The 24586-nt window shown below is 32.1% G+C and overlaps 2 protein-coding genes and 1 non-coding gene across 6 annotated transcripts; 2 read left to right on the top strand and 1 right to left on the bottom strand.

Annotated features, from left to right (window-relative positions):
* The first annotated feature begins 3521 nt into the window (after positions 1-3521).
* LOC110700731 (protein LONGIFOLIA 1-like) lies at positions 3522-10250 on the top strand. Of its 2 annotated transcripts, XM_021878332.1 has the most exons (5): positions 3522-5068; positions 5580-5647; positions 6126-8147; positions 8257-8404; positions 9252-10250. In XM_021878332.1, exons 1-5 carry the CDS (start codon positions 4909-4911, stop codon positions 10073-10075), a joined length of 3222 nt encoding a protein of 1073 aa, XP_021734024.1. In that variant the 5' UTR covers positions 3522-4908; the 3' UTR covers positions 10076-10250. The 2 variants fall into 2 exon arrangements, with proteins under 2 accessions (XP_021734024.1, XP_021734025.1); XM_021878333.1 differs by lacking the exons at positions 3522-5068; positions 5580-5647 and adding an exon at positions 5702-5820.
* A 1453-nt stretch (positions 10251-11703) lies between these two features.
* Positions 11704-11775, top strand: TRNAT-CGU. The gene has a single exon. It is a non-coding gene; the product is annotated as a tRNA-Thr (tRNA).
* An 8628-nt stretch (positions 11776-20403) lies between these two features.
* Positions 20404-23125, bottom strand: LOC110700730 (transcription factor TCP17-like). Of its 3 annotated transcripts, none has more exons than XM_021878331.1 (2): positions 22686-23125; positions 20404-22065 (listed from the first exon to the last, which is right to left on the bottom strand). In XM_021878331.1, exon 2 carries the CDS (start codon positions 22006-22008, stop codon positions 20827-20829), a length of 1182 nt encoding a protein of 393 aa, XP_021734023.1. In that variant the 5' UTR covers positions 22009-22065; positions 22686-23125; the 3' UTR covers positions 20404-20826. The 3 variants fall into 3 exon arrangements, with proteins under 3 accessions (XP_021734023.1, XP_021734022.1, XP_021734021.1); XM_021878330.1 differs by having other exon boundaries at positions 20404-22038; positions 22686-23124; XM_021878329.1 differs by having other exon boundaries at positions 20404-22035; positions 22686-23121.
* Between the last annotated feature and the right edge of the window lie 1461 nt (positions 23126-24586).

Here is a 24586-nt window from a genome sequence, read left to right as displayed (position 1 = left end):
CGGAATGCATTGTTTGGTTATGGAATTATGTGCATGAATCATGAATGTTTTGACATGTTTGCCTTAAAAAATAGTATTTTTTTTAATTATTATTATTGTGATCTTGTTTTCTTTTGGGGTTGTTGATTTTGCCAGCTGAGCTAATACTAAGCAATATATCATATCGAACTACCCCTTTGATGTAGATGCTAGAGAAAGCTACATTCTTTACTAGTACTGCTGGAATAAAAGTCATTTTTGGCTGTTAACTTTGATCTTTTGAGTTTCTCATGTACTGAATATGGCAGTAATGAGCCATCAAAAGCTTACCTCAATTTATTTTAGGTCTGTTCCATGGCGCGAGCTGTTATGGGCGGGTAGGGATGGGTCTGTGGAACCGGGTGGGTAATAGGTCAATTCAACCTGGTTCGACACAAAACTTACTACGTAATTTGATTTCATTGTACTAATGCAAGTATTTGCTTCCATCTCATTGTATCTTTAATTTTTTTAAAAAAAAAATTCCCACAGTTTATATCGTTGAATCTCAAATTCTAATAAAAAAACCTAGACATTGAGAAGAATAAGAGGAGGAATGCATGCATAGACCTTCAAGTCCAAAACTTGTTTTACATAGAGCAATCAGAAAATAATTAACCAATATTATTTGGAGGAAATCTTACTAAAAAGATAATGATCATTTTATTAACAAACATGTCCAATGCCATCACATAACTCCACCCTCTATATAAATTTTAATCTATATGTTTAGTAGTGTATCAACCATTTGGGTCATATACATATTATTTTAACATTTAAGTTTTTTATTTTATTTTATTTATCTATGACTCATTACAATACTCCGTATTAATTAATTAGCATCTATACTAAGGCATATCTATTTTTCTAGAAGTCATCGTACCATAATCTTTTATTTTTATTTTAAAAAATAAGAGGTTCACAATAGCTAAAATAGTCTTCTCTCAAAACTATCGTCATCTGCCAATCATTCACTTAGCAACTCTATTGACTATTGTAGTATAATACTATAGAATTATGCCATGTAGATGATGTGGTAGCAAGTTGCTAGTTTGCTACTACAACAAAGTTTCCTTATACTTGTATATGGCATTACTACTCCAGTCTCAAGGTATGGTTGTGTAGCAAACTTTAGCTTTAAGAATCACTTGCCCTTGTGAAGTTGTAATCACTTAATTCTTCAAGGGAATAATTTTCTTTCTTGTGCAATGATTAGTAGTTAATGTTTACAACTTTGTAAAAACTAAAAAAAAGTTGCCTTTAACTAAGGGTTATCAGTTATTTGACTGGATTTGGAAAGACTTGAAAGGATAAAATGATCACTCATTATTTGTGACATTGGGTTATTTGGATGATACAAATAAAAATATAAAATAATGAATTCTTTTCAATTCAGTAGCTATTTAATCATGCAATAATGATTTATGCCTATCTTATAATAATGAGATATTGAGATTAGTGGGGTTTAGGGTTACAAAAGAAAGGTAGGGCCATGCATCATGTACCAATCAATGAAAAATAGGATAATAAATAGAGATTTTGAGTTGGAATTAGTCATTCTTACATGTTATTTGAATAGTTGAACTCTTGCATATAGCACAGTAGTCATCTTATTTGTGGTGAAGTTTAATTCATTTTTTTAAAGAGTTATACCATTACCTACCATTCTAACTCCCCTTGACAATTGAGTATTCATCCTTTGGCAAAGGGTTTTTTAGATTTTTTATTTTATTTTATTTTTTTTCATAGAGTCGTGAAAGACGGTTTTATGTAGACATTATATATTAAAGCCTGATAATTTATCAAAAAAGAAAATAAACATTAATGTATAAATAATTATTCTATTAGTTATAATGTATTTTTTTTTATTACTCAACAATTATATTTGGAATTCATCTAGACCTGATAAACCTGATCCAAACCGAATCGATGACTCACTCTCAAATCATATGTGAATGTAATGACTTGCAATTTACTTGATTTAATTCACATCAAATAAAGTATAAGGTAAATTGATTTGCTCCTGTCAAAAAGTAAAATTGATTAGTTTTTTTTTTTAAAAAAAAAAAACCTACTTGGCAATAGATATATCCAAATTTGACTAATTAAGTACTCAAAGGAATAGTCTTCTCACTCAAATATTATCCATATGTCCATCTCGATCTAATGGACATGTCCCAAACTCATATCCAACAACCTAATTACTACCTCTAATTCATCCAACCTTGATTTACCAAATTTCTATGAATTTTTTTTCTGAAATATATTTTAAAGATTTTAATATACGGTCGTATTTTTTTCTTTTAACAATAAATACTTATATATTGAATGTTACAATAATTTTTTTTTTAAATTTAATTTAATTTATTATTATTATTATTATTATTATTATTATTATTATTATTATTATTATTATTATTTTTAGCTTTACTCTGTATTTTATTCTATGACTTTTTTAAAAAAATAATGCTTTACCTTATATTAACTCGTAAAGTAATCAAGTGGCAAGTTTCAAACAAACAAAAAATGGAGTAATATAAATCAAGTAGCAACTAACCAATAATATTTGGAATATGGAACTGTTTATCCACATAAAATGGTTGAATAGTTGCTTTCAGTGGAACGTAGGCTAGGAAATGAGCCATTATATTTTTGTTTAAAAAAAAAATCTCTTCTTCTTCTTCAAAAGAAAAATCTATTGTCAATTTAGTATTTTTAAAAGAAAAGGAGAAAAACTGTAATGATATGGAAAATTTGGTATAGCTAGTTATGTTTGTGGATCTCTTTTGGTTTAATTTTTTTTGTTAATAATATCAACGAGGGAAAATAGGTTTACAAATATTTTTTAGTGGTATATATGTCCGCAATATAAGTATATGTCCGCAATATAAGTATGTAACTAGTGTGTGGCCCGGGCTTTTGCCCGGGTGATACTTTGAATAATTTCGTTTTTATATTAGACGCTTTAAAAGACGTACATTATAATTTTTTTATGTATTAAATTTGAAAACAATGACTACAATAACTCATTTTGGATTTTTTTGGTTTTATACTTCCTCCGTTATTTTATTATTGCACCACTTGTCTTTTTAGGAAGTTTCATAAATATTGCATCATTTCCACTTTAGGAAAAAAATTACTTGTGTTCACACTACAAATACCCAACATACCCTTGCTTTTTCACACTTACTTTTTAATTTATCAATATGTCATATGAGCAATTTTGTATTTTTACCTTTCTCTCTCTTACTTTTTTCCAATACCAAAATATTTGTATTCAACCCCTATGATGCAATAATAAAAAAACGGAGGAAGTATTACATTATAATACTTGTACAATATATATTTATACATAAATGTGGAAATATAGATTATAATTTAATTCTAGCTAAGATGACAATGCATGTGGTTTTTATTCAATGAAGTTTAGGTTCAAATCTCTTTGCATGCATTTTTAATTAAATTGAATGATGATGTGGCATGATGGTAGAGGTTGTTAAATGATGATGTGGCATAATACATGTGTAAGAAGGGGTACACGTGACACATACACAATTTTATAAACGCCTTTTAATGTATAGTATAGATTCATTTTGTCAATCAAACAAATACTTTTAGAGTTTTAGGTATCTAATATTAAAAAAAAAAAAAGTACTTCTAGACATCAACTCCATAATCTTGTTCATTTTCGAGTGAGTTTCCTTCTCATAAAAATTAAAAATTAAGAAACAAATAAAATAAAAAAGGACACCCTACTAATTAAGATGTTTTATCACACACTCTCTCTCCTCCAACTGACAGCTTCACATGCCCATGCAGGTACCTCCATGACCCCACCCATATAATCATTCCACATGCAAGAGATCATCTCTCTCCACAAATTCTTCTTCCTTCAGATAAATCCCATGCATTAGATTTCACTAATTTAATCCCTTTTTGTTTTTTTCATTCCTAAAGAAATTTCCCATTTTTATTTTTCAATTTTTTTTTTAATCAAAGCCAATCACCTGCTCTGCATCACATGGGTAGAGGGAGAGTACTCTGTATTCCATATTCTCTGATTTAACAATTCTCCAATTCTTCATTTTCTGTCATTTTCTCTGTCTTTTGGTTGTCATTTATTTTTGTGTTCTGCGCAAATCAAACTCAAACATTTCTTCTTGGATCTGCAGTTATTCTTCCTTAAAGTTTTTATTTTGATTGTGATTTTTCCTGCATTCCAAGGGTTTTGATTGTTATTCACTTGATGAGCTATAAGTCAAATTTCTGGGGTTTTTTTTAGATACCCAGTTGAGCTAATTGAATTTGCTCATCTGGGTATCTCTTATCTTCCTGCAATTTGTACTGGGTAGTTAAGTTTCAGGTCAAAAAACCCAGAAAATTGGTACTGTAAAAGCCTGCATTTAGTTGATTTTTACACAAATTGGTAGGTGGAGACATTACTACTGGGGTTGCTTAGTTCTAGCTTGCTTAATTTTGAAGATAGATTAACTGATTTGTACTGATTTTGTTTTTTGGACTGGAAGGTTGGTAATGAAGAAGTGATTTCTAGGGTTTAATTTTTGGGTGGTTGGAGGTTGAAATTTTGGCGTTTTAATGATTAAAATCTGATTTAAGAGTGTTAAATTTAGTTAATCAGGACAAATTTCAAGCTTAATTACCGAGGAGTAATAGTTTGTCCCCACTCCCAAATTCTGAGGGTCTGACATTTCTGTACTCAGATTTGAGGAGGTGGTGGGGATTTTGGATTTTGCTGAATTTGGAGGAAAATGGCATAAAACATTATCCTAAAGAATACAGGGAAAAGTATATCTGGGATTGGTTAGGGTGTTTGGATTTTGTGTGTGAATTTGGAGAAGTGGTAGTTGTGTTTTGTATTTCTTTGGTGCCATGGCTGCAAAATTGTTGCATTCATTGGCAGATGAAAATCCAGATTTGCAGAAGCAAATTGGATGTATGACTGGAATTTTCCAAATCTTTGACCGCCAACAGCTCATCTCCGGGAGGCGGCCGAACCCACGGCGGCTCCTTCCTCCTCCTCCTCCAACAGGTAGTCTGTAATTGCACTTTGGGTTGATTTGGGATATTCTTATAATTTTATCTTTGACTGTTTCATTGCTATTTGTTAGATTGATTATGTATTCTCTTATCTTGTATGCTCATTTATAATTCTTCTGTATATTTGGCAACCTACTGTCCTTTAACACTGTGTTGTTTTGGTTGTCATTATTGTTTGTGCCTATGGTTGGATTTTTGCAAATAGGACTTTTAGGAGTTAGAATGTCATAATAACTTGCATTCTACCTTCTGTTGATTTGGTGGTTCTTGCTAGTACCTATTCACAATTTTAAATTCTTTATGTAATTTGTTTCTCATCTTAATTACTATTTACATTTTTCATGTCACGGGTTCACGTCGAGTATTGGGTGAAAGGATGGTGCTAATTTTATGTTGAATTTTGAGATTGTATACCTGTGGTGTGAAATCATCTACCCTGCCTGTCCCCTGCCAAATGCTCAATGCTGTACCATGTATTAATCATCTATCGCCCTTTTCTACAGGCAATTCTGAATGTAGCAATGAAGACCTGGATGCTGATTCTAGTAATGCATACAATCGTGCAACGCTGGTACTGGATATCAACTTGGCTACCTTTCTATTATCTTTGTTTAATTTGTTTCATTTATGTGCAGTTTGTTATGTCTATGCTTAGTTTTGTTTAATCACTTGATGGGTGTGCGACCTGTGCATATGGATTATTATAGATGAACAGAGAAATGCCAGTCTTAAAACTTAATCACGGTGAGGAAAATTGAATGATATAGTGTGATAATGAAGTGGCGGAACATTTTAGTTTTGTATACTCCTCAACAATCTCCTTGAGATGGCCAATGCTTGAACTCATGAATAATCAACTTCAACAAAATATGATTAGCTGTGAATGTATCAAGTGCAGTTCATTATGTTGACACTTTGGAGTTTTAAGCACTACTTTCCAATTTAGCTTTGAGTATAGTCATCTGAGGATACGTCAATGTAGGATACTACTTGCATTTGTTATCAATTTGTATCAACTAAGATTGAATAATTTAGCTTTGTGGTTGCAGGAAAAGAATCTAAACAAAAATGCAAATGAAAAACGAGGATCCACTGAATCATCAAGAGCCTCCTTTTCTTCTTCATCACGGTCATCATCATTTTCCTCCCTAGATTGCGGCAGAACAGGACAACCAGAGCCATCTTCCATGGATCGAATTATTTTTCCAGAGACTCCTTCAAGAGACCCTGTCATAAGCCAGACTAGTGCTAGTCCCAGGATGGGAAGGCTTTCTGTTGATATTCGGGATGTGGTTAAGGATTCAATGTACAGAGACTCTCGTGGTCTACCAGTTCAGACCACTGCTAAGGAGGAGGATAAATCAGGCTACACTTTGAAACATGGTGATTCTCCAAGACCTCAGCAGTTGTCGAAATCAGTGGATGGATCATTAGGAGTTGGGATGAAGGGGAATAACATGACAGCTGACATTAAGGAATCTTTAAGAGTTCTTGCTAAACTTCGTGATGCTAGGTTGAACTATAATGAAAATGAACAACCGAGATTATCTCATGAGTCACAGGAAGAATCTTTCTTTCCAATACCAAGAGATGCTCCTAGATTTTCTTATGATGGGAGAGAGATAAGTCGCAAGATTAAAGATCTTCCAAGGTTTTCTTTGGACAGTAGAGAAAGTTCTGCAAGGAGCTCCAATACTGATTCAAAATTAAGTAGCGACATCTCTAATGAAAGAGCTAAAAGTGCACTGCAGCCATTAAATAATCAGTCGCGGCCCTCTAGTGTGGTAGCTAGACTCATGGGCCTTGATTTGTTGCCCGATTCTAAACGTTCCAATGAAAGTCAATTGGGGCCAATAAAGATGTTCCTTGAAGACAATGGTCCCTCTTTAGCACCATTGAGAGTAACTGATGTAAGCAGGCCAGTTTGTCTTCCCAAATCGCCAAGGAGCACAAGGAAGGAGTCAACTTCACCGAGGTGGAAGAATTCTGATACAATCATGAAACCAATTCCTACTTCGAAAATTCCTATTGAACCAGCACCATGGAAGAATCTGGATGGAGGTCGAGCTTCTCCAAAGCAAGCTTCAAAACAAATAAAATCCTCACCGAGCACATCAAGCACTTCCCCGTCAGTTCTTGGTGAAATGGAGAAACGGTTGAAAGATATCGAGTTCAAACAATCTGGAAAGGATCTTCGTGCCCTGAAGCAGATACTGGAAGCAATGCAAGTAAAGGGTATATTGGAGGCCTCAAAAGATGAGTACTCTTTTAATGTGGGAGACAAGAGGGACCATGGCAGTAGAATTGGTTCTGATACGAATGCTGGGAGCTCCCATGACTTCCGCACTAATAGAGCTATTGCTTCCAAACAAAAGGGAAGTGGCACATCAAAAGCATTTGAATCCCCAATTGTTATTATGAAGCCTGCTAAGCTTGTCCAGAAATCTAGCATTCCTGCTTCCTCCATCATCCCTATTGATGGCTTGTCTTCTCTTCAACGGCCCCAGAGCAGCGATGGTGCATCTCACAGAAGGAATTCAGTTGGTAGCAAAATACCCAAGGATCAGACTATTAAAGACAGTCGCATAAATCAGGCTGCTAATAAGAAATTTAATAATAGAAATTTGAAAGTGGCTCCATCTTCATCAAGATCATCACAGATAGCCAAAGATAGTACTGCAAATTCATCAAAAAATTCGGGATCCGTAAGCCCTAGATTGCAACAGAAGAAGCTGGAGTTTGACAAGAGATCCCGTCCTCCAACCCCACCTGCTGATTCAAACAAATCTAGAAGGCAACCTAGTAGGCAGACAACTGAATCTAGCTCCCCAGGTGGGAGACAACGATTAACCAAGACCAGCAGTGTGCAACAAATTGATGATCAATCAAGTGAAAAATGTAGCGAATCTAGGAATTTGTGCTGTCAAGAAGATAATGTATATGTGCAATCTGACGCCAATTTGGAGCCAAGAATGGATACAGAAAGCACCAGCACCAAGCAGCCTGTGGATGCAGCCGTCTTTCAGAGTCCTTCTGGGGATAAGTGTTGGGTTTCTGAAGAAATAAAGGAAGTAAGTTTTTTTTTTTTTTTTTTTTTTGATCTTTTTATGACCATGAGATGGCCGTTTTGGACCATTCTAGATCATTTGGCTAAGGATGTACATGTATAATCTGTTGCAGGATTTGAGCTTAAGGTTGATAGACGAGAGCATGATGGGATATCCTGCTTTTGCCCCTGAACAGCCAAGTCCTGTTTCAGTGCTCAACTCCTCTGCATACATGGAAGGCTCTCCATCTCCTGTTAAACAAACTATAGATGTCTTTAAAGGTGAAGATTTATTCCTTTTAATGGTTTTTTTTTTTTTTTTTTTTTTTATCATTTTTAATTTTAAATTTTTTTTTTTAATTTTTTCCCATTGCCATATAAATACATGTGAAGATAAATTATGGGTTTCTAGCTGCTGCATCCAATCATCCATTGATGCTTGCAGCCAGAATTTCCTTGCCACCGTCCTTTTGTAGTTTTGATTCAGTAGGTTTACTCATTGTCAACTTACATTCCTTTTTCTAGGAGGCCTGAGATGGTAGTTTCTGCATTGAGGTGCATAGGATTTGCTAGCATATTTTTGTTATACTGCAATAATAACCTTTTATGAAGACTCAGAATTCACTTCAATGAATAAAGATGATTACATAGTAACGCTGAACTTTGTATGGCATTGAAATAGGATCTTTGTCATGCTTGAAATGGTTTGAAATGTTATGCTGATTGCCATATCTGGACAGAAATGTATTTTTTGTGTGTTGATTGCTTAATTCTGACATGACTTGTGTAAAACAACCCACCCGAAAGGGTCAAAACAACTTATCTCTAGCTGAAAGGTAATGCTTTTAATATTTATAAACTTAAACAAACACCAAAAGTTAGCCATAAAACAGATATGACTGAGGCCATGTTAGAGATATATGCAAAAGTAGAGGATCATTTTAGAATATGACCAAAAAAAATTTCCACCATATGGAAACTGCAATAATTAGAAGCCACTGTGTGACCCCCCCCCCCCCACTCCCACCCCCTCTCTTTTTTTTTTTTTGGCAAATTTCTATATAATTTATTTTTTTATTTTCTCCTACAACCCACTGATTGGTTCCTTGTGTTCATGACACAAATTTAGTTGCTGAATCAAATGATGCCGAGACAGAGTTGTGGAGTACAGTAGATGAGATTTCTACTCAGAATACAGTTTTGGAGCTTCCTTCTGAGATTAGTCGTAAGAAATTACAGAGCATTGACAACTTGGTTCAGAAGCTCAGACGATTGAACTCAACTCATGATGAAGCCCAGACAGATTACATAGCCTCACTGTGTGAGAACACTAATCCAGACCACAGATACATATCTGAGATACTCTTGGCTTCAGGTCTCCTACTCAGAGAGCTTAGTTCGGGTTTCACAGCCTTCCAACTCCACCCATCTGGCCATCCTATCAACCCAGAACTGTTTTATGTTTTAGAGCAGACAAAAGCAAGCAGTTTGCTTGCCAAAGGGGGGAATGTTGATGAGGTTTCTCTCAGCAAATCCAAGCCTGAAAAGTTTCACCGCAAACTCATATTTGATGCTGTGAATGAAATTCTCACCGGAAAGTTGGCCATTATGGGCCAACCTAGTGAGCCTTGGTTGAAGCCTGCAAAACTTGCTAAGAAGACCCTTAATGCTCAGAAGCTTCTGAGAGAGTTGTGCTCCGAGATAGAATTGCTTCAAGTTAAAAAGCAGGATCTCAGTTTAGAGGAAGAGGAGGATGGGTTGAAATGCATCTTGTGGGAGGATGTTGTGCATAGATCAGATAGTTGGACGGATTTCCGAGGTGAATTTTCCAATGTTGTCCTCGATATAGAGCGATCCATATTCAAAGACTTGGTAAATGAGATCGTTATTGGTGAGTCAGCTTGCCATCAACGTAAGCCTAATAGGCGATGCAGGCAACTTTTTTCCAAGTAACAACCCTTTTTTTTTTTTTTTTTTTTTACTTTTCGTTTTACCCCAGAATGTTTACCTTACCCTTTTGATGCTTCTATCATCATGATTAATTTTTTTTTCTTTGAATTTTAATCTATGTAAAAGGCGTAAAATAATAAGAAAGCCACGGATAGGAACTAAAATACTTGTTTCATTAACACCTCATGTTCTTCAGCGGATTGTATAGAGTATCTAATGTTAATAAATTATATTACAGCATAAAAATTCTTCAGAATCAGTATATCTGAAGTAGTGAAGTCTCTCCTATTTTATCTTTTGCCTCTGTTGAGACTGTACAAGGTTTTGATCATGTACTTTTCTACTATTACATTCACTCTAGTCTAGTTGTGATCTGAGTTATGCAATATCCGGGGTTAAAAATCATCGTAAGATTCAAAGGGATTACAATCAGGTAAATGTCAAAAAACTGTCGTGAAGTTTCAAAGGGACTGCAATGTACTGTGAGTCTGCGATCAGTATGTGAAGCGTTTTCTTTCTATGTAATATTCAGATCAATTTTCGCTCCATGATTGCAATATTTCTTGAAGGAATGATGCCAGCCAAATATATAGGGGTATGTAGAGTGTAGTGGTGATTTTGGAAAGGGGGCGTTTATCCCAAACCTTCTAACACTGAACACTGCCTCCTCCGCCTGCTTTTGCCCACCGGCCACACCATCTCCGTGACTCCGTCCTCTTTTTGTTCATGCATAATGACCATCTTGTAGCTTCCCCAAACTACACACCCTTACCCCTCCTGCTTCACTGGCTTGGCCATAAACATAGGCAACATTATATGACCACCTTTTGAAGAGTATACGTTTATCAAAGAATAACTTGTTAGAGTACCTGACAAAGCTCTCTCTTTGAAACTCATGCACATGAATTTTCAACAAAAACTTTAAATTATTGGAGCACTGGGTTTAAACAAAAATCTGAAACATACATGTATCAACTATCAAGTATTATAACCTTAAAAAATGGATGTCTTAAAAACCCTAGGGGATGTGTGACTGTAGGTTTGAGAAAAACCCTCAATCCTAGAATAAATTTTCTAAAAGATAAAATAAAAAATAGTACTATATAACCAAAATGTCAATTGTTATTTTTTATATTTTGTCGTGAATATAACAAATAGATCAAATCAAGGAGACAATAATGCCAAGTGCACTTTAAAATTTATTTTGTTATCCAAGTCAGACGTTCAAAATATACATGCTCCAACTTGAGGGAGGGTGTTGAGACATAAAAGAGTAAGAATTTTTGTATTACTTTGTAATTATATTGTATGATGATTTAGTTTATTAATATATAAATGTTATATATCTAAGATTAGAAAAATTGGTGAGAAACAAGGATCTTCAAAAGTTCAAATTCAACCATGCAAGCAAAAAAAACTAACCTTACGATATTAGTACTGAAAGTCTAAAACTTTGAATACTCTCATAACGATGTTTTTTGGTAGACCCAGACTTCAAATATGAACTTACTCTATTTTAGTGATACAATTCGTGGGTCAAACTCAAAAGGCCCAAGTAGAAAAGTGAGTTATTTAAACCGCAAAACGATGTAAGAGATTATTAATGTTTAAAGAATATTCAAATAACAAATGCCTCCGTAGCATAGTGGTAGTGCGTTCGCTTCGTAAGCGAAAGGTCGCGAGTTCGATCCTCGCCAGGGGCTAATAATTGATATTTCCCATTATTTTTTTGGTGTAATAATATTTTCGACCCTAATTTACACACCGGGTATCACGAAACTATTAGGACTCCTACGAGATACAACGAAGACAATCACAACAATGTATACGTAGTATCCTTTTGATCTAAAATACTCAAAATATGAGTAGTTATGATGATGATAATTTAACATGCAAAAGGTTTCATAAAGAAACAAAAAATTGATATTCTTCGAGCCAAAAATCACAAAGAAACTAACTGACACAACCGTCACAAAAGAGGTCCTTTTTTTTTTTTCTTCGCTACTCAAGCCAAACGTCACAAAGCAATTTTCCTCAATATTGAGGCACTTTTGCTTCTAATTCTTTGCTATTTTTAATTAAACACACCTTCACCTATATTAATTAAGTTAAGTAAACATATGCATTATGTAGCAATTTTAGCACGTGTTCTTATAATTATTGGACTATAAGAGCAAGGCTTACAAAAGTTACAATAAAACAAGACAATAAATGTGATCCTTTGTTTTTCTATACATATAGTCAAGATAATAACAAATTTAGATCATCGTCTGATGCATTAAGACTGAGCCACCATATATGACTTTGAGAGATAGTCATACATAAATAGTCATACATATATCTCTATTCACAGTCCAAAAAATAGTCTTAGTTTGGAAAATAGCTCAATGCCTCCTTTTTTCAGTTTTCAGTCTTTGAAAATTGAAATAACGTACTACTTAGTTACCAATTACCATAAGTAGTCCAAACTAAGCACACATGTACGGTATAATTTTGCGTCATTCTATTCGTATAGGATGGTAGGAAAATAAGAAATACTTAATTCAATCTGTTTTAAAATAATGGTCACATATTTCTCTTCACACGAAGTGGCTAAAGCCTTACCGAATGGTAGTCGTAAAACCTTAGTCTTGGGTCTTTGTTACACTTCTAGGTTGAGATATATGATCTAAAACTAAGCTTAGTTCAAAACTTAATATTTTTAGCCGTATTTTTTAAAAATTAACCTCTAAATTTTGAAAATATTGCAAAGATCGAACCTCCAAAAGAAATAGAAAAATGTGTGATAGCTCTACAAATATGTTAAAAGTGGATATAAATTTTGAAGATAGGTCTAATTTTAAAATAAGTTGAAACTGAGAGAATTTGAGAATTACTTTAAAATCAAAAAAATCTCAAGACTTGGCTTGGCTTTAATTTAAGTTTGAAAAAAGTTTTACGATTCCAGTTTAAGGAATCACAAACTAAGGTTTATTATCTCATTTAATAAGTAACACCTCAACTTCTTCTGTAAAATGTATTGATTTCGCCATAAAATTAAAGATTGAAAAAAAAAATGCAAGTTATGATTTAGCCATAATTAAGACCAATCCATTAAATAATTAAAAATTACTCCTGCTCATCACAAAATCTCCCATAAAAGAATCGATCAGTAACAAGAGATGAGACTTTAATTTGTTGAAAAAGATTGTGTTGTCTATTATCTCAAGCATGTTATCAATGGATCGATATAGTCTAATTAACAATCCTCCGGCCCCTCACACCACCGTCCCCGCCACTCTAAATTTCGGCGGAGGAGAAAACACGGAACTCTAAGCTGTCTATTTTATTCCAGCCAGCAATAGTACTGCACTACGTATGTGAGGCAAGTACTGGACGGTGGCATGCTTTGGATTCATCTATCAGTCTATGTACTAAGTGTTTTTATTTTGTTGTCTAGGGCGGGTGATGAGAATAGATCCCATGATTTTTAGAATCAGGGAAGAAGCATTGACTCACCGAGAGAACATATCGTCGTGTAGTGTATACTGTATACATATATTCAATACTATATACTAAAAGCAAATAAAACATGACACATGTTAAAATAGGGTTAAATAATTTCCCACCAATTTTTGTATTTATATTTTTGCCAAAATTATCTTACCAATTTTTTTAATTCAGTATAATTTTATTTCCTACTTTACTTATATATTCATTCCTTCCTATTCAGTAAAACATTTTTTTTAAAATATATTACTTTTTGTCATACTTTTATAAAAAAAAATTATTAAAAAATTATTGAAATATAAATTTTTGTTACTCCGTGCATTGCACGGGACCATACACTAGTTTTCTTTAAAGTTATAAATGCAAAATTGGCCGCAACACCTTGAAGTAGGACTTAGATGCATTGAACGAGCACCTTGAACTTTGTATAGTAGCCAAAACACCACAAACCATAGTGTTAAGTGCGACGTGTGCCTTAAACCATAGTGTTATAACTGTACCATAGTTGGTAGTATTTTGGTTATTACACAACGTTTAGGGACCTCAGTGCACCTGAATCATATTTCAAGTTATTGTAGCCAAATTTGCCAATTAAAAAGTTTAAGTTTATGCTAAATTTATGTTAAAATTTTACATGTTAGGGAGTTGAAATTATTAGAAAATTTATATCTATTTGATTTAATTATGTATAGCTCAAAAGGTTGATGTGGGCATTTGGCTAAGGGCCTGCTCATATTTACTGGCTGAACTGAACTGAACTGAACTGATTTGAGCTGAACTAAACTGATGGGAGCTGAACTAAATTGAACTGAGCTGAAATGAATATTTTATGAGAGAGGGAAATTAGGAGGTGAACTGAACTGAACTGAACTGATTGAAGCTGAACTGAACTGAAATTAAGTAAATATGAACAGACCCTAAATCCATTTCAACAAAGAAAAGGTAGTAAAATTTTATGAATTTTGACTTTTAGAAATTCTAAGAGAGTAACTTTTTCCATATACTTACTCGCAGTTTAGGTAGCTATCCATGCTTCTTTGTTTGTCCCTTGTAAAATGCATTTTAAAAGGTTACAATGGAAATTGAACATGATATTTTAAAATTTTAAATGTATTTCTATATCTCGTGCAAAATATAATCATGCTCGATTTTGTTAAAATATTGAATTAATTTTTCAAATAATCATCCTATATTTTGTAATACATAATTTTAGATAATTTAATTACAATATCACATATTAAAAAAAGGGGGGGGGGGTTCTTGACTTGTTGTGGAGTTGTGGGTAGTGGTGTCTGGATCTACAAAAAAAAAAAAAAAAAAAAATAGTGATGTGTAGATTTGAAATCAAGTATATTCCGCACTAGCTTTTGAGTAGCTTCTAGTGGTTTGATTTATTCAAACTGTTACTTAGTAAAAAAAAAAAAAAAAAAAAAAAAAGAGTGTTTGACAATGTAGTGGTAGAAATAGAGTTTAGTAGTTGGAGTAATTTTTGTGAAAAAATAATATTATTAGCTTTTGTGAAAAGCTAAGTAGATGTGGGAAAATTTTCTTCTCTATGTTTAGAATTTTACAGCTAATAAGTAATAACTAGTCAACAACTATTTTACAAAACACTCATATTTAATTTTTTATTTTCAAAACTAACATCTACCTCTAGAGTTACATTTTGCCAAACACACCTTTATTTTCATAATTTGAAAACCGATCTCTCAATTGATATCTGAATCCTAAAAATAGTTAACTAGTTTTACAAACAATGAAACAACTATCAACACACATAATGACATACTCCATAACAACTAATTTTGTCAAATGACTCAAATGTCACACTTCTTAAACCTGAAAAAACTCCTGCATATTGAGATTTCCAACTATGGCCTCGGATGAATTACAATTATCCTGTTTATGAGAATGGTTTGACATTTATGTAAATAACTTACCAAATTCTTGACTTAAATTAACTAGCTTACACGTTACACCACTGAAAGCTTGAACACGTTTAAAATATAAAGTATGAGGTTATGTAAAATCTTCACCTAGTTATATTATATTATATTATTATTTTAGTATTTATTTTTCAATATTAGGTTTTATGATTATCTCAACAAATTTTGTTGTATATAGTCGGCAATATCGATCGAATCTACGCTTCCTTGTTGTCGTTGTTGATGTGAGATAACTCAACTACTTGGTATCAAAGTATTACGAGTATATGTGTGCTCCAAATGCATTTATTATATATTGTCAATTTTTAAAATTGCTAGGGACCAAATTAATCATAAAGATGGTGATCTTGTCAAATAAAAGGTTTTATCTTTTGACTCGTTCGCTTATAGATGTTACTGTTTATTTTATATGTAGATGTCAAGTAGCTTAATGATTAAAATATTGAGGTGATATATAAGGTTTAGTTAAGATCGAATATGCATGTCTAAGTACATCATCTGTTATTTATGAACTTGTAAGAAAATTGGCCTAGATTGCATTCTCACAAATATATCTGTCTTTATTTTTTCATCGAATATATGTATGATCATCAAACGTACTGTTTTAGTGTTTATTATTATTGAGAGTTGTGTGTGCTATATATATATATAAATACATCTATATGATTTTCACTTATATGAACTTGTAAGAAAATTGACCTAGATAACATGTTCACAAGATATAAGCATGTGAATGAGCGATAGCGCGTGTTCAAGACTTGTCATCGCCTGTTTTGGTAATTGGTAGATAGGATTAACATATGAGCGAGCTTGCAGCTGGTAAAACATTGGCCTCATTAAATTTATAGCTGATTGGCAATAATGTTGCATGTTATGTTGTTCTTACATGTGAATGAATGTTGATAATTTACTTGCAAAATTTTCATGTGTATAGAAAAAAGTTGTCCTACTACGCCAAAAGAACAGTGATAAGGTAACTAATAATTAATATGGAGTACAAGTATATATTAGGTGAATAGGTTACACATATCCTTTTTTTTCGAATTGTCTTATTATTATTTTATTTTATTTTATTTTTTTAATTTGAGTTCGCCAAGAAGTGGTATCAAAACCGATGATCATTTAGGCGAGAAAAGGTTTTATACAGGAAGTGATGAAAGGAGCCAAGGTTACAAGTTTAATTTGGATGTCTACTACTCCCTTAATCGATTTCTTAATTCTTACTTCTTAGTTTTATTTTACTATATTTTTATGAGAGCTTTTTAAGTCAAATGAAGCAAATAAGGAGATGATATTTATGATAATCAATATGGCGGACTTAATTTTAATTACGGAGTGAGTACAAAGTATATGCTTGAAACATACGTACAGTACTTGGTATGCTTGTAGATACTCTAGCCACATAACTAAGAGAACATGTTCCACTCATTAGGACGTACTCTATAAAGCATGCATATATAGTACAATTAATAAAATTCAAAGTTGAGAACCAATTATCAGTACTAATGATTGTAACTAGCTAGTCATGCTAGGCAGTAAACTTCTCAACTTTATCCATATAAAAGTAAATAGAGTACTTCGTAACTTTTAAATTCTCTCCAAAAATGTTTAGACATTTCTTTACCTAATTTTTTTTTTGTTTGTATTCCTGTTTCATTATTACCAACGAACACTAATACTACATACTAGTGTCCATAGGAATGTAGGATGTTCCATTTATCCAAACATATGATGACAATCAAGATCTATACTTTGACAATGCATGCATATATAATATATTAGCGACCAGCAAGAGATTGTTATATACACCCGAGTACAATCCAACTTCTAGCATTAAAGTTTTCACCCTTTGAAAAGACCACATAAATTATATATTGAGTATACATATTGTACCGTACTTGCACTTAGCTTGTTATAAACTTATTATAACTTTATTATAACTCATTACCTATTATCAAAATATAAACCTAGTATGAATAGAATGTAAAAGTTGATTAGATCTAAATGATACATTCATATATTCATAAATATATGCATGCACATGTTAACGGCTAATTAGAATCTTATATAATAAAAACATGCATGTAGATTTGATTATAGACCTAAGTTTCACCTCAATTATATTCCAAAAAATTGAATTGAAGATTGAAACAAACAATTTAAACATCAACGTCAAGGCCAAAATATAGCCGACATCACAAGTTTAATGATATAAGACAAGTGGCATGCTGTCATGGTTATGAATTATGATACGGTAGTGATGTGACAAAATCTTAAAATCTACCCCCACGTCCTAGACATCAAAGGTAGCTTTGACAAAAAATAAATTTTAATAATTAAAAATATTATTAAAAAAAATAGACAACTCAAATAGGTAATAACAATACTGCAACAAAACAAATGCTATGACTACAAATCTCACTCCATCTGTTCTTGTTGTAGCTATAGATTTACAAGTCATGATATTTTTATTAATAACAATACAATAATTAGTTCTAGACAGGAGGATAATGGTTTATTATTATAAGATTTTTTTTTATGTAAATTTAAAATTAATTGGTATTTAATAGGATGTATAAGTAATAATGTTGATTTTAATCAATAACATAATATTAAAACATATATCAGAAATGACATATTATTTTCTTTAATTTATAAAAACCGTGTGTGTCACGGGATTTAAGCTAGTTGTAATGTAAAAGGCGGTCAAGTGCTTATATCTAAAATCATTAAATTAGGTCATTTAGACAGAATGAAACAAAAAGAATAATGTATATGTATGTTATTACTCTCATTCTCAATACTAGGTCAAAGGACTTCATGCTTAACAGTACGTTAACACCACCTGTGAAGATTCAAACTCTACTGTAGCTCTAAGTAGTAAGCACCATATATTATGGTTCATCAGTATTTTAATAAATCCCTTTAATAGAAAAAGGATATGATCTGACATATAAAACGACAAAATATAGGTTATATATGACCTATATAAATAGGTAACATCTTTTACTTAGGAAGTATTAAGATCAATATACATATAGGTAAAAGAGGGAGTTGTGTTAGTGTAGATACATATATATATAGACAGAAAATACTATCATCTTCAACAAGAAATTAAACAAAAGAAAACTATACATAAGAAATACTAGTATGTATTAATTAATTCAATGTATGCAATATTTTTTCCCTCAAAAAGCTATGCTTTTTCTTAGGATTAGCTTTTTCATAATAAAAAACTTAACAAGACATTAAATCTGGTTGTATTTGGTTAAGGACTATGGAATATGCTGATGTCAAAAAAAAAAATAAAAAAAAAAAAATCGAGGTGGTTGTTCCTAGAAGGTTAGTCCATAATTATGCAGCAAAGAAGCCAGGAGAAGATATCTAAGAGACTAATTAAGAAATTTGTAAATAAAAGTGGAAAATATTTTTTTCATAATAAAAAACTTAACAAGACATTAAATCTGGTTGTATTTGGTTAAGGACTATGGAATATGCTGATGTCAAAAAAAAATAAAAATAAAAATAAAAATAAAAAAATCGAGGTGGTTGTTCCTAGAAGGTTAGTCCATAATTATGCAGCAAAGAAGCCAGGAGAAGATATCTAAGAGACTAATTAAGAAATTTGTAAATAAAAGTGGAAAATATTAAAAAAAAAAATCTTTTAAAATGGGAGAGTTACTCAAACTTTACACAAGTTATAGGCTTATAGCGTAGTTAATCACCTCAGAATTTTGAAATTACATTTTTTTGGCAGTATTTTTGAAATTACTTAATGTATGGTATACATTGGTATAGTTTTTTTTCCCCCTAATACGAGTATTAGAACAACTAAATCAATAATATCATCAATTATAATTTACAAATCAATTCAGTCACAAATATAATATAATGTTTTATGGATTTTTATCAAAGTATGTATGCTTTGTATATATTAAAATTTATGCACGTAAGTTCAACATGAAGTCAGCTTTTATATTAATGTGATAAGTCCATGAATTTAGCTGGAATTTGTTTATGAAGAAAGCAATGAACACAAATACAATTTGAAAGTTCTTTCCTCAAATTATAAAGAATAATCAAATTTGAACACCATAAACTACTTTATGTAAATAGTGTACAAATTTCAGCTACTACATACCTACCAAGTAGAAAAAGATATCATTTAACTATTCCTAAGAAGTTTCATGTATATATGTATCATTAATTTGATAATTCACTGTGTCAAAAAAATAAAAAAAAAATAAAAAATTGATAATTCAATTGTTTGAATGACTAATATATGTTTGATACAATAAACTTCATGAGATAGATGTGTTTTAATCATACATTTTCCGATCCCTTGATTCATACTTAGCTTATATTCTTTTTCATACAAATAACTCTTAATTATTTTTGGAATATTTTTAGATTTGTGTACAAGTTCAAGCTCATTTACCTAATCACTATATCGGGTTTAATTGTGAGAAAGCACAAGCCAACTTATTTGTCTATAGTTTCAATCTTGCTTGAATTTGATTGAAAGTAAATGAAACAGAGACAAAAATTTAAAACTTGACTCGGATTAATCTTGACTTGAATTTGATTGAAAGTAAACGACGAAACAGAGAGATAAACACTACTTAAAACTTGACTCTACTTTTTTTTTATTTTGACAAACCTATGGACCATAGATCATCATTTGACATATTAGAAACCTAGTGTGTTTACATAATTTTAGGTTTTACTTGCACACTTGTTATATCCCAATTAGGTAAATATAATAATCTCCTAATATATCGCACGGGGTCCATCTCCTTACCTCTAAAGACAAACGTACATCAAATAAGTCAAAACAATATCACAATACATACTTCATTACTCATGTTATAAGAAAACATTGGTTAAGAATTAATATAAGAAAAACATTGCATTAATAAAATATGACTTGTATTGTCTATAACATTGCAAGAGAGAAGCTCATCTCCACCTATATATATATATAGTTTGTATCACAATTTCAAGAAACATGTCTAGTACAAAAGCTTAAATGTAAGTTACATGATCAAAAATAAAAAACTTACTTGTTGTATTTCGAGTTTTGCATTGGTAGCACAAGAGTTGCTATTAGCTTCCTCAAGCATCAAACTTATCTTTGCATATATTGTAGTCACCCTAGCAAATCTCATGAGATAAACCATGATTAACCAAGAACAAATTGCCTCGATTCATTTCATTTCTCTTCACCAATTGATGACTATAACTTAGAAGCAAGAAGAGATCGAAAAACAGAAAACTATTTGTTCTCATTCTCATTCTCTTTTCATAAGATCGAATTTATTAGTTCCCTGAGGACTCTTTCCAAGGGTTATGATGTACACTACTACTCTTATTCCCTTGGCGATTTTGATCATCTTGTTGCTGCAAATGAGGGTCATGATTCATACTCAAAGGGAAGGCCGGTTTCATATCCAATCCACTCGAGTTATTGTGGAAAGAAGAAGAGAAAGGACTAGTGTTTGACAAAGGGAAACGGTTAAATTGTCTCAAGTCATTCTCTACTTGATGATGACTATTATTCATGAAAGAGGCTTGTTGATGAGGAGGGAAAAACGATGTGGTTGTCATGGAAGGGCATAGAAAAAATTGAGACATTGAGGAAAGAGATAGCGAGGATGGAGGTTGTGGAGTCGAGCTTGATTGAGAAGAGCCTTGATGATGATCATTATGAGAAGAAGGAACACCAAGACTTCCTAATTGAGACAAAGATAAATTTGAAGGCTCCAAATGGTAATAGTTGAACATAGGATTATTGCTCAAAAAGGAAGGAGGATGAGGAGGTAAAATATTATTATTATTATTAGTAGTACTATTATTATTTGAACTTGCAATTGGGAATAAATTTTGAGCTAAAACTTGAGAAGTACCTTGATCATTATGATGATGATCTACCCCTTTTTGCTTAGATCTCATCAATGAATTTGAATCCCAATACTTCAATTTCGCGACAAGAGATTCATCCTCCTCGTCCACATCCACATCTTCAGTAGTCCTATTAATATTGATGCCACATTCTTTCCTAGAAGGTAACAAACTAGCATCAAAAAACGGCGTAGAAGAAGAAAGTGGGACACCATATGCTCCTTGAGAAGGGTTAAAACTCCCTGGTATAACCGGCAATGGAGGGAGCTTATCAATGTCATGCTTAGTAGTATCGAGTAGCCAATCAATGACCTTGCTCGGTTGGCTTAACCCGAGCCTATCTTGGAGATCATAGAGTTGGATTGCAGTAGGTACCGAGAGCCTAATCCTTCTATCTCTTAGCCCTTTGATGGTGCAAACTTTGCTGTGCCGGTCTTTGCCTCCAAAGGTACGGGAAACTCGAACTATCCTTGGATTCTTGAACCCTGATGACCATTGCCTTGAACTACTTGAAGAAGCTGCTATGCTTAGTTTGCTTGAGTCTCCTAGCTCTTGCTTCGTTGTGTACGAAGGACCGTCTTTATCTCTTAAACTCATCATCTCCTTGTATGATTCCTCATCATAATGCTGCTAACAAAAAAAGAGGCAAAACAAAAACTAAAAAATCATTATATAGTTAATTTAGCTCAAGGTTTTTGAGTTGGCAATTAGATTGAATTAGCATTTAAATGAATTACAAAGAAATAAACTAAGCTATTGAATTTCACATATCTATAAATAAAGTATGTTTGCTTTGAAAATTTAGTAATTAGGGTTTGTAAATTTATAATTCAATTGTTTGAAGTAGATAAGAGCATTTCTCTACATTTATAAAACAAACATAAGGAAATCAAACATAGATGTAGCTTTTAATAAAATTAAAAAAAAAAAAAAAAATCATGTTCATATATGCTTCAAAAGTTTCCTTTTTGTAGAAAAAGATAAGTCCATGAATTTAGCTGGAATTTGTTTATGAAGAAAGCAATGAACACAAATACAATTTGAAAGTTCTTTCCTCAAATTATAAAGAATAATCAAATTTGAACACCATAAACTACTTTATGTAAATAGTGTACAAATTTCAGCTACTACATACCTACCAAGTAGAAAAAGATATCATTTAACTATTCCTAAGAAGTTTCATGTATATATGTATCATTAATTTGATAATTCACTGTGTCAAAAAAAAAAAATTCCTTTTTGTACAATAAGATTAAGGTTTAAAAAGATGAACTTACATAAAATGTAGAGGCTATATTTGTAGTGTGTGAAGACTAAAATCTCGATGAATCTCGATTCTAGCTCTTCAAACATGGAAAATTGTTGAAGAGCTTCAAACTTACAAGGTTGAATTGTTGTTGATGAGATAACAGTAAGAATAAGCTAGCTAAGTGAAGGTGATGTAAATATATATTAGTGAGTAAAGAAAGATTCAATTGAGAGGGTTCTAAAGCTGCAAAATATTCCTATCATTGTACAAAGAACGAGAGAGGAAGGAGAGTCATGATGAGGTGGTAATTATTCAAGAAAATCATGCTCTTGTGAAAAGCTGAGGAGAGAAGAATGAAGATGCCTAAAATTCTTTTACCACGTCCAAAAAGGAAAAGGAATGGCATACATACCCACCATGTGGCAAGTGGTGTCTACATTGACACGCGAGCTAATCTTCGTGTATATATATGTGTGTATAGGTATGTATATCTTATCTGTAGTTACGCGTTTCTATTTATCTGTATGGTATAATGTATTTATTTACCACTAATAAATTAAATGCACGCATGTAAAAATACGAATTACATACGTATATATACCCTAGCCGCTATGTATGGACAAAATTAAACGAGTATATTATATATTAATGTGTGTACATTGTATGATGTCTTGTCTAAACATGGTTCACATTATGATTGTTGATTGATTATAAGAGACGAAGGAAGAGTTACTTAGCTTTCATTTAGGGGGACCGTTCTACAAATGCATGTTGTAGTACCGAAAATGACCATGGACTAATGCTTTCTTGACTAAAATAATTAATGTACACAACTAATTTTTATTTAATTTTTTTCATTCCAATTAGTTAAATTTCTTTGGAACAAACTTATGCATCATAACTAATAAACCCTTCCCATAACCAAAAATCAAAAGAAAAAAAAAAAAAGGCGATTATTTAAGAAATTAAAGGATTTTTTTTTTTTTAAATAAACCCTAATCTTGTTTTTTGTTATAAAAATGTCAATATCAAAAATGTTCAAAATCCCACCTTATTAGTGATATCACTGGCATCCAAATTTAGTTTGACTCCTCGTGAGTGGTCTAGGATGTCCCTACACACATTATTGATATTAAGATGTTAGTGAACTTATCTTCAAATTTGGTTGCACTATAATGACATTCAAGTTTTTTCTTGGCTTTAATTTGTTGAATTTTATTTTTGTTGGTTTCGTTATCACGTCCGAGCTAATCCATTCATTAATTACACCTATAACTCATCATCATCATGTAATTAATAACATACATACATACATACATACATACATACATACGCGGCTAGCTTAGCTACCAAGCTCGGAAAATTAAAGCCATGGCTTGTGATTATATTCGAGGCGGCTAACAGCCGGAGAGGTGTAGGTGAGGTACAGTTTACAGACCTTTGTAGGTAGAGTTGGGACCAAACTAAACTTTGGTAGTATTTTTCTTTCCTTTTTGTAGTGTATTAGAGGACCACTTTGTTTTTCTTTATAGCAATTGATGACATTATTTCAGTATGTATATATATATATATATCATGCAACCAGCAAATTTAAGTGTACATAATCTGAGTTAAACTATAGTAATATAGTACTGATTTTAAGTTGCACCAATCTATATTTAGCACTTGTAATTGTTTAATATGTAGATTGTTTCAGGTATCATTAATGATTAGTGTCAGTTAGCTTGCAATTTGATGCAGTGCTGTTACTATTAACAAGCTTCTTCAGACCATATATTATAAATGTATGTATATGCCAAAGTTTTATTATACTTGTATATAATTGTTAATTTGACAGAAGAAAATAGACCTTTTTTCTGAATTTGGAAGCAGAGAAAAAGGATGAGATTTCTCAATAAGATTAAATTGGAAGGGTTGATATGATAGTTG

This window comes from Chenopodium quinoa, unplaced genomic scaffold (assembly GCF_001683475.1).
Source record: "Chenopodium quinoa cultivar QQ74 unplaced genomic scaffold, ASM168347v1, whole genome shotgun sequence".
NCBI classification, from domain to species: Eukaryota; Viridiplantae; Streptophyta; class Magnoliopsida; order Caryophyllales; family Amaranthaceae; genus Chenopodium; species Chenopodium quinoa.
This window is presented reverse-complemented; position numbering and strand designations above follow the sequence as displayed.

Bases quoted from the DNA above. Each gene is read 5' to 3' on its own strand.
- LOC110700731 (XM_021878332.1), top strand. From the start codon at position 4,909: ATGGCTGCAAAATTGTTGCATTCATTGGCAGATGAAAATCCAGATTTG. The intron at 5,648-6,125 runs GTACTGGATATC...TTGTGGTTGCAG, and splicing joins CATACAATCGTGCAACGCTG to GAAAAGAATCTAAACAAAAA. The intron at 8,405-9,251 runs GTGAAGATTTAT...ACACAAATTTAG, and splicing joins AACTATAGATGTCTTTAAAG to TTGCTGAATCAAATGATGCC.
- LOC110700730 (XM_021878331.1), bottom strand. From the start codon at position 22,008: ATGATGAGTTTAAGAGATAAAGACGGTCCTTCGTACACAACGAAGCAA.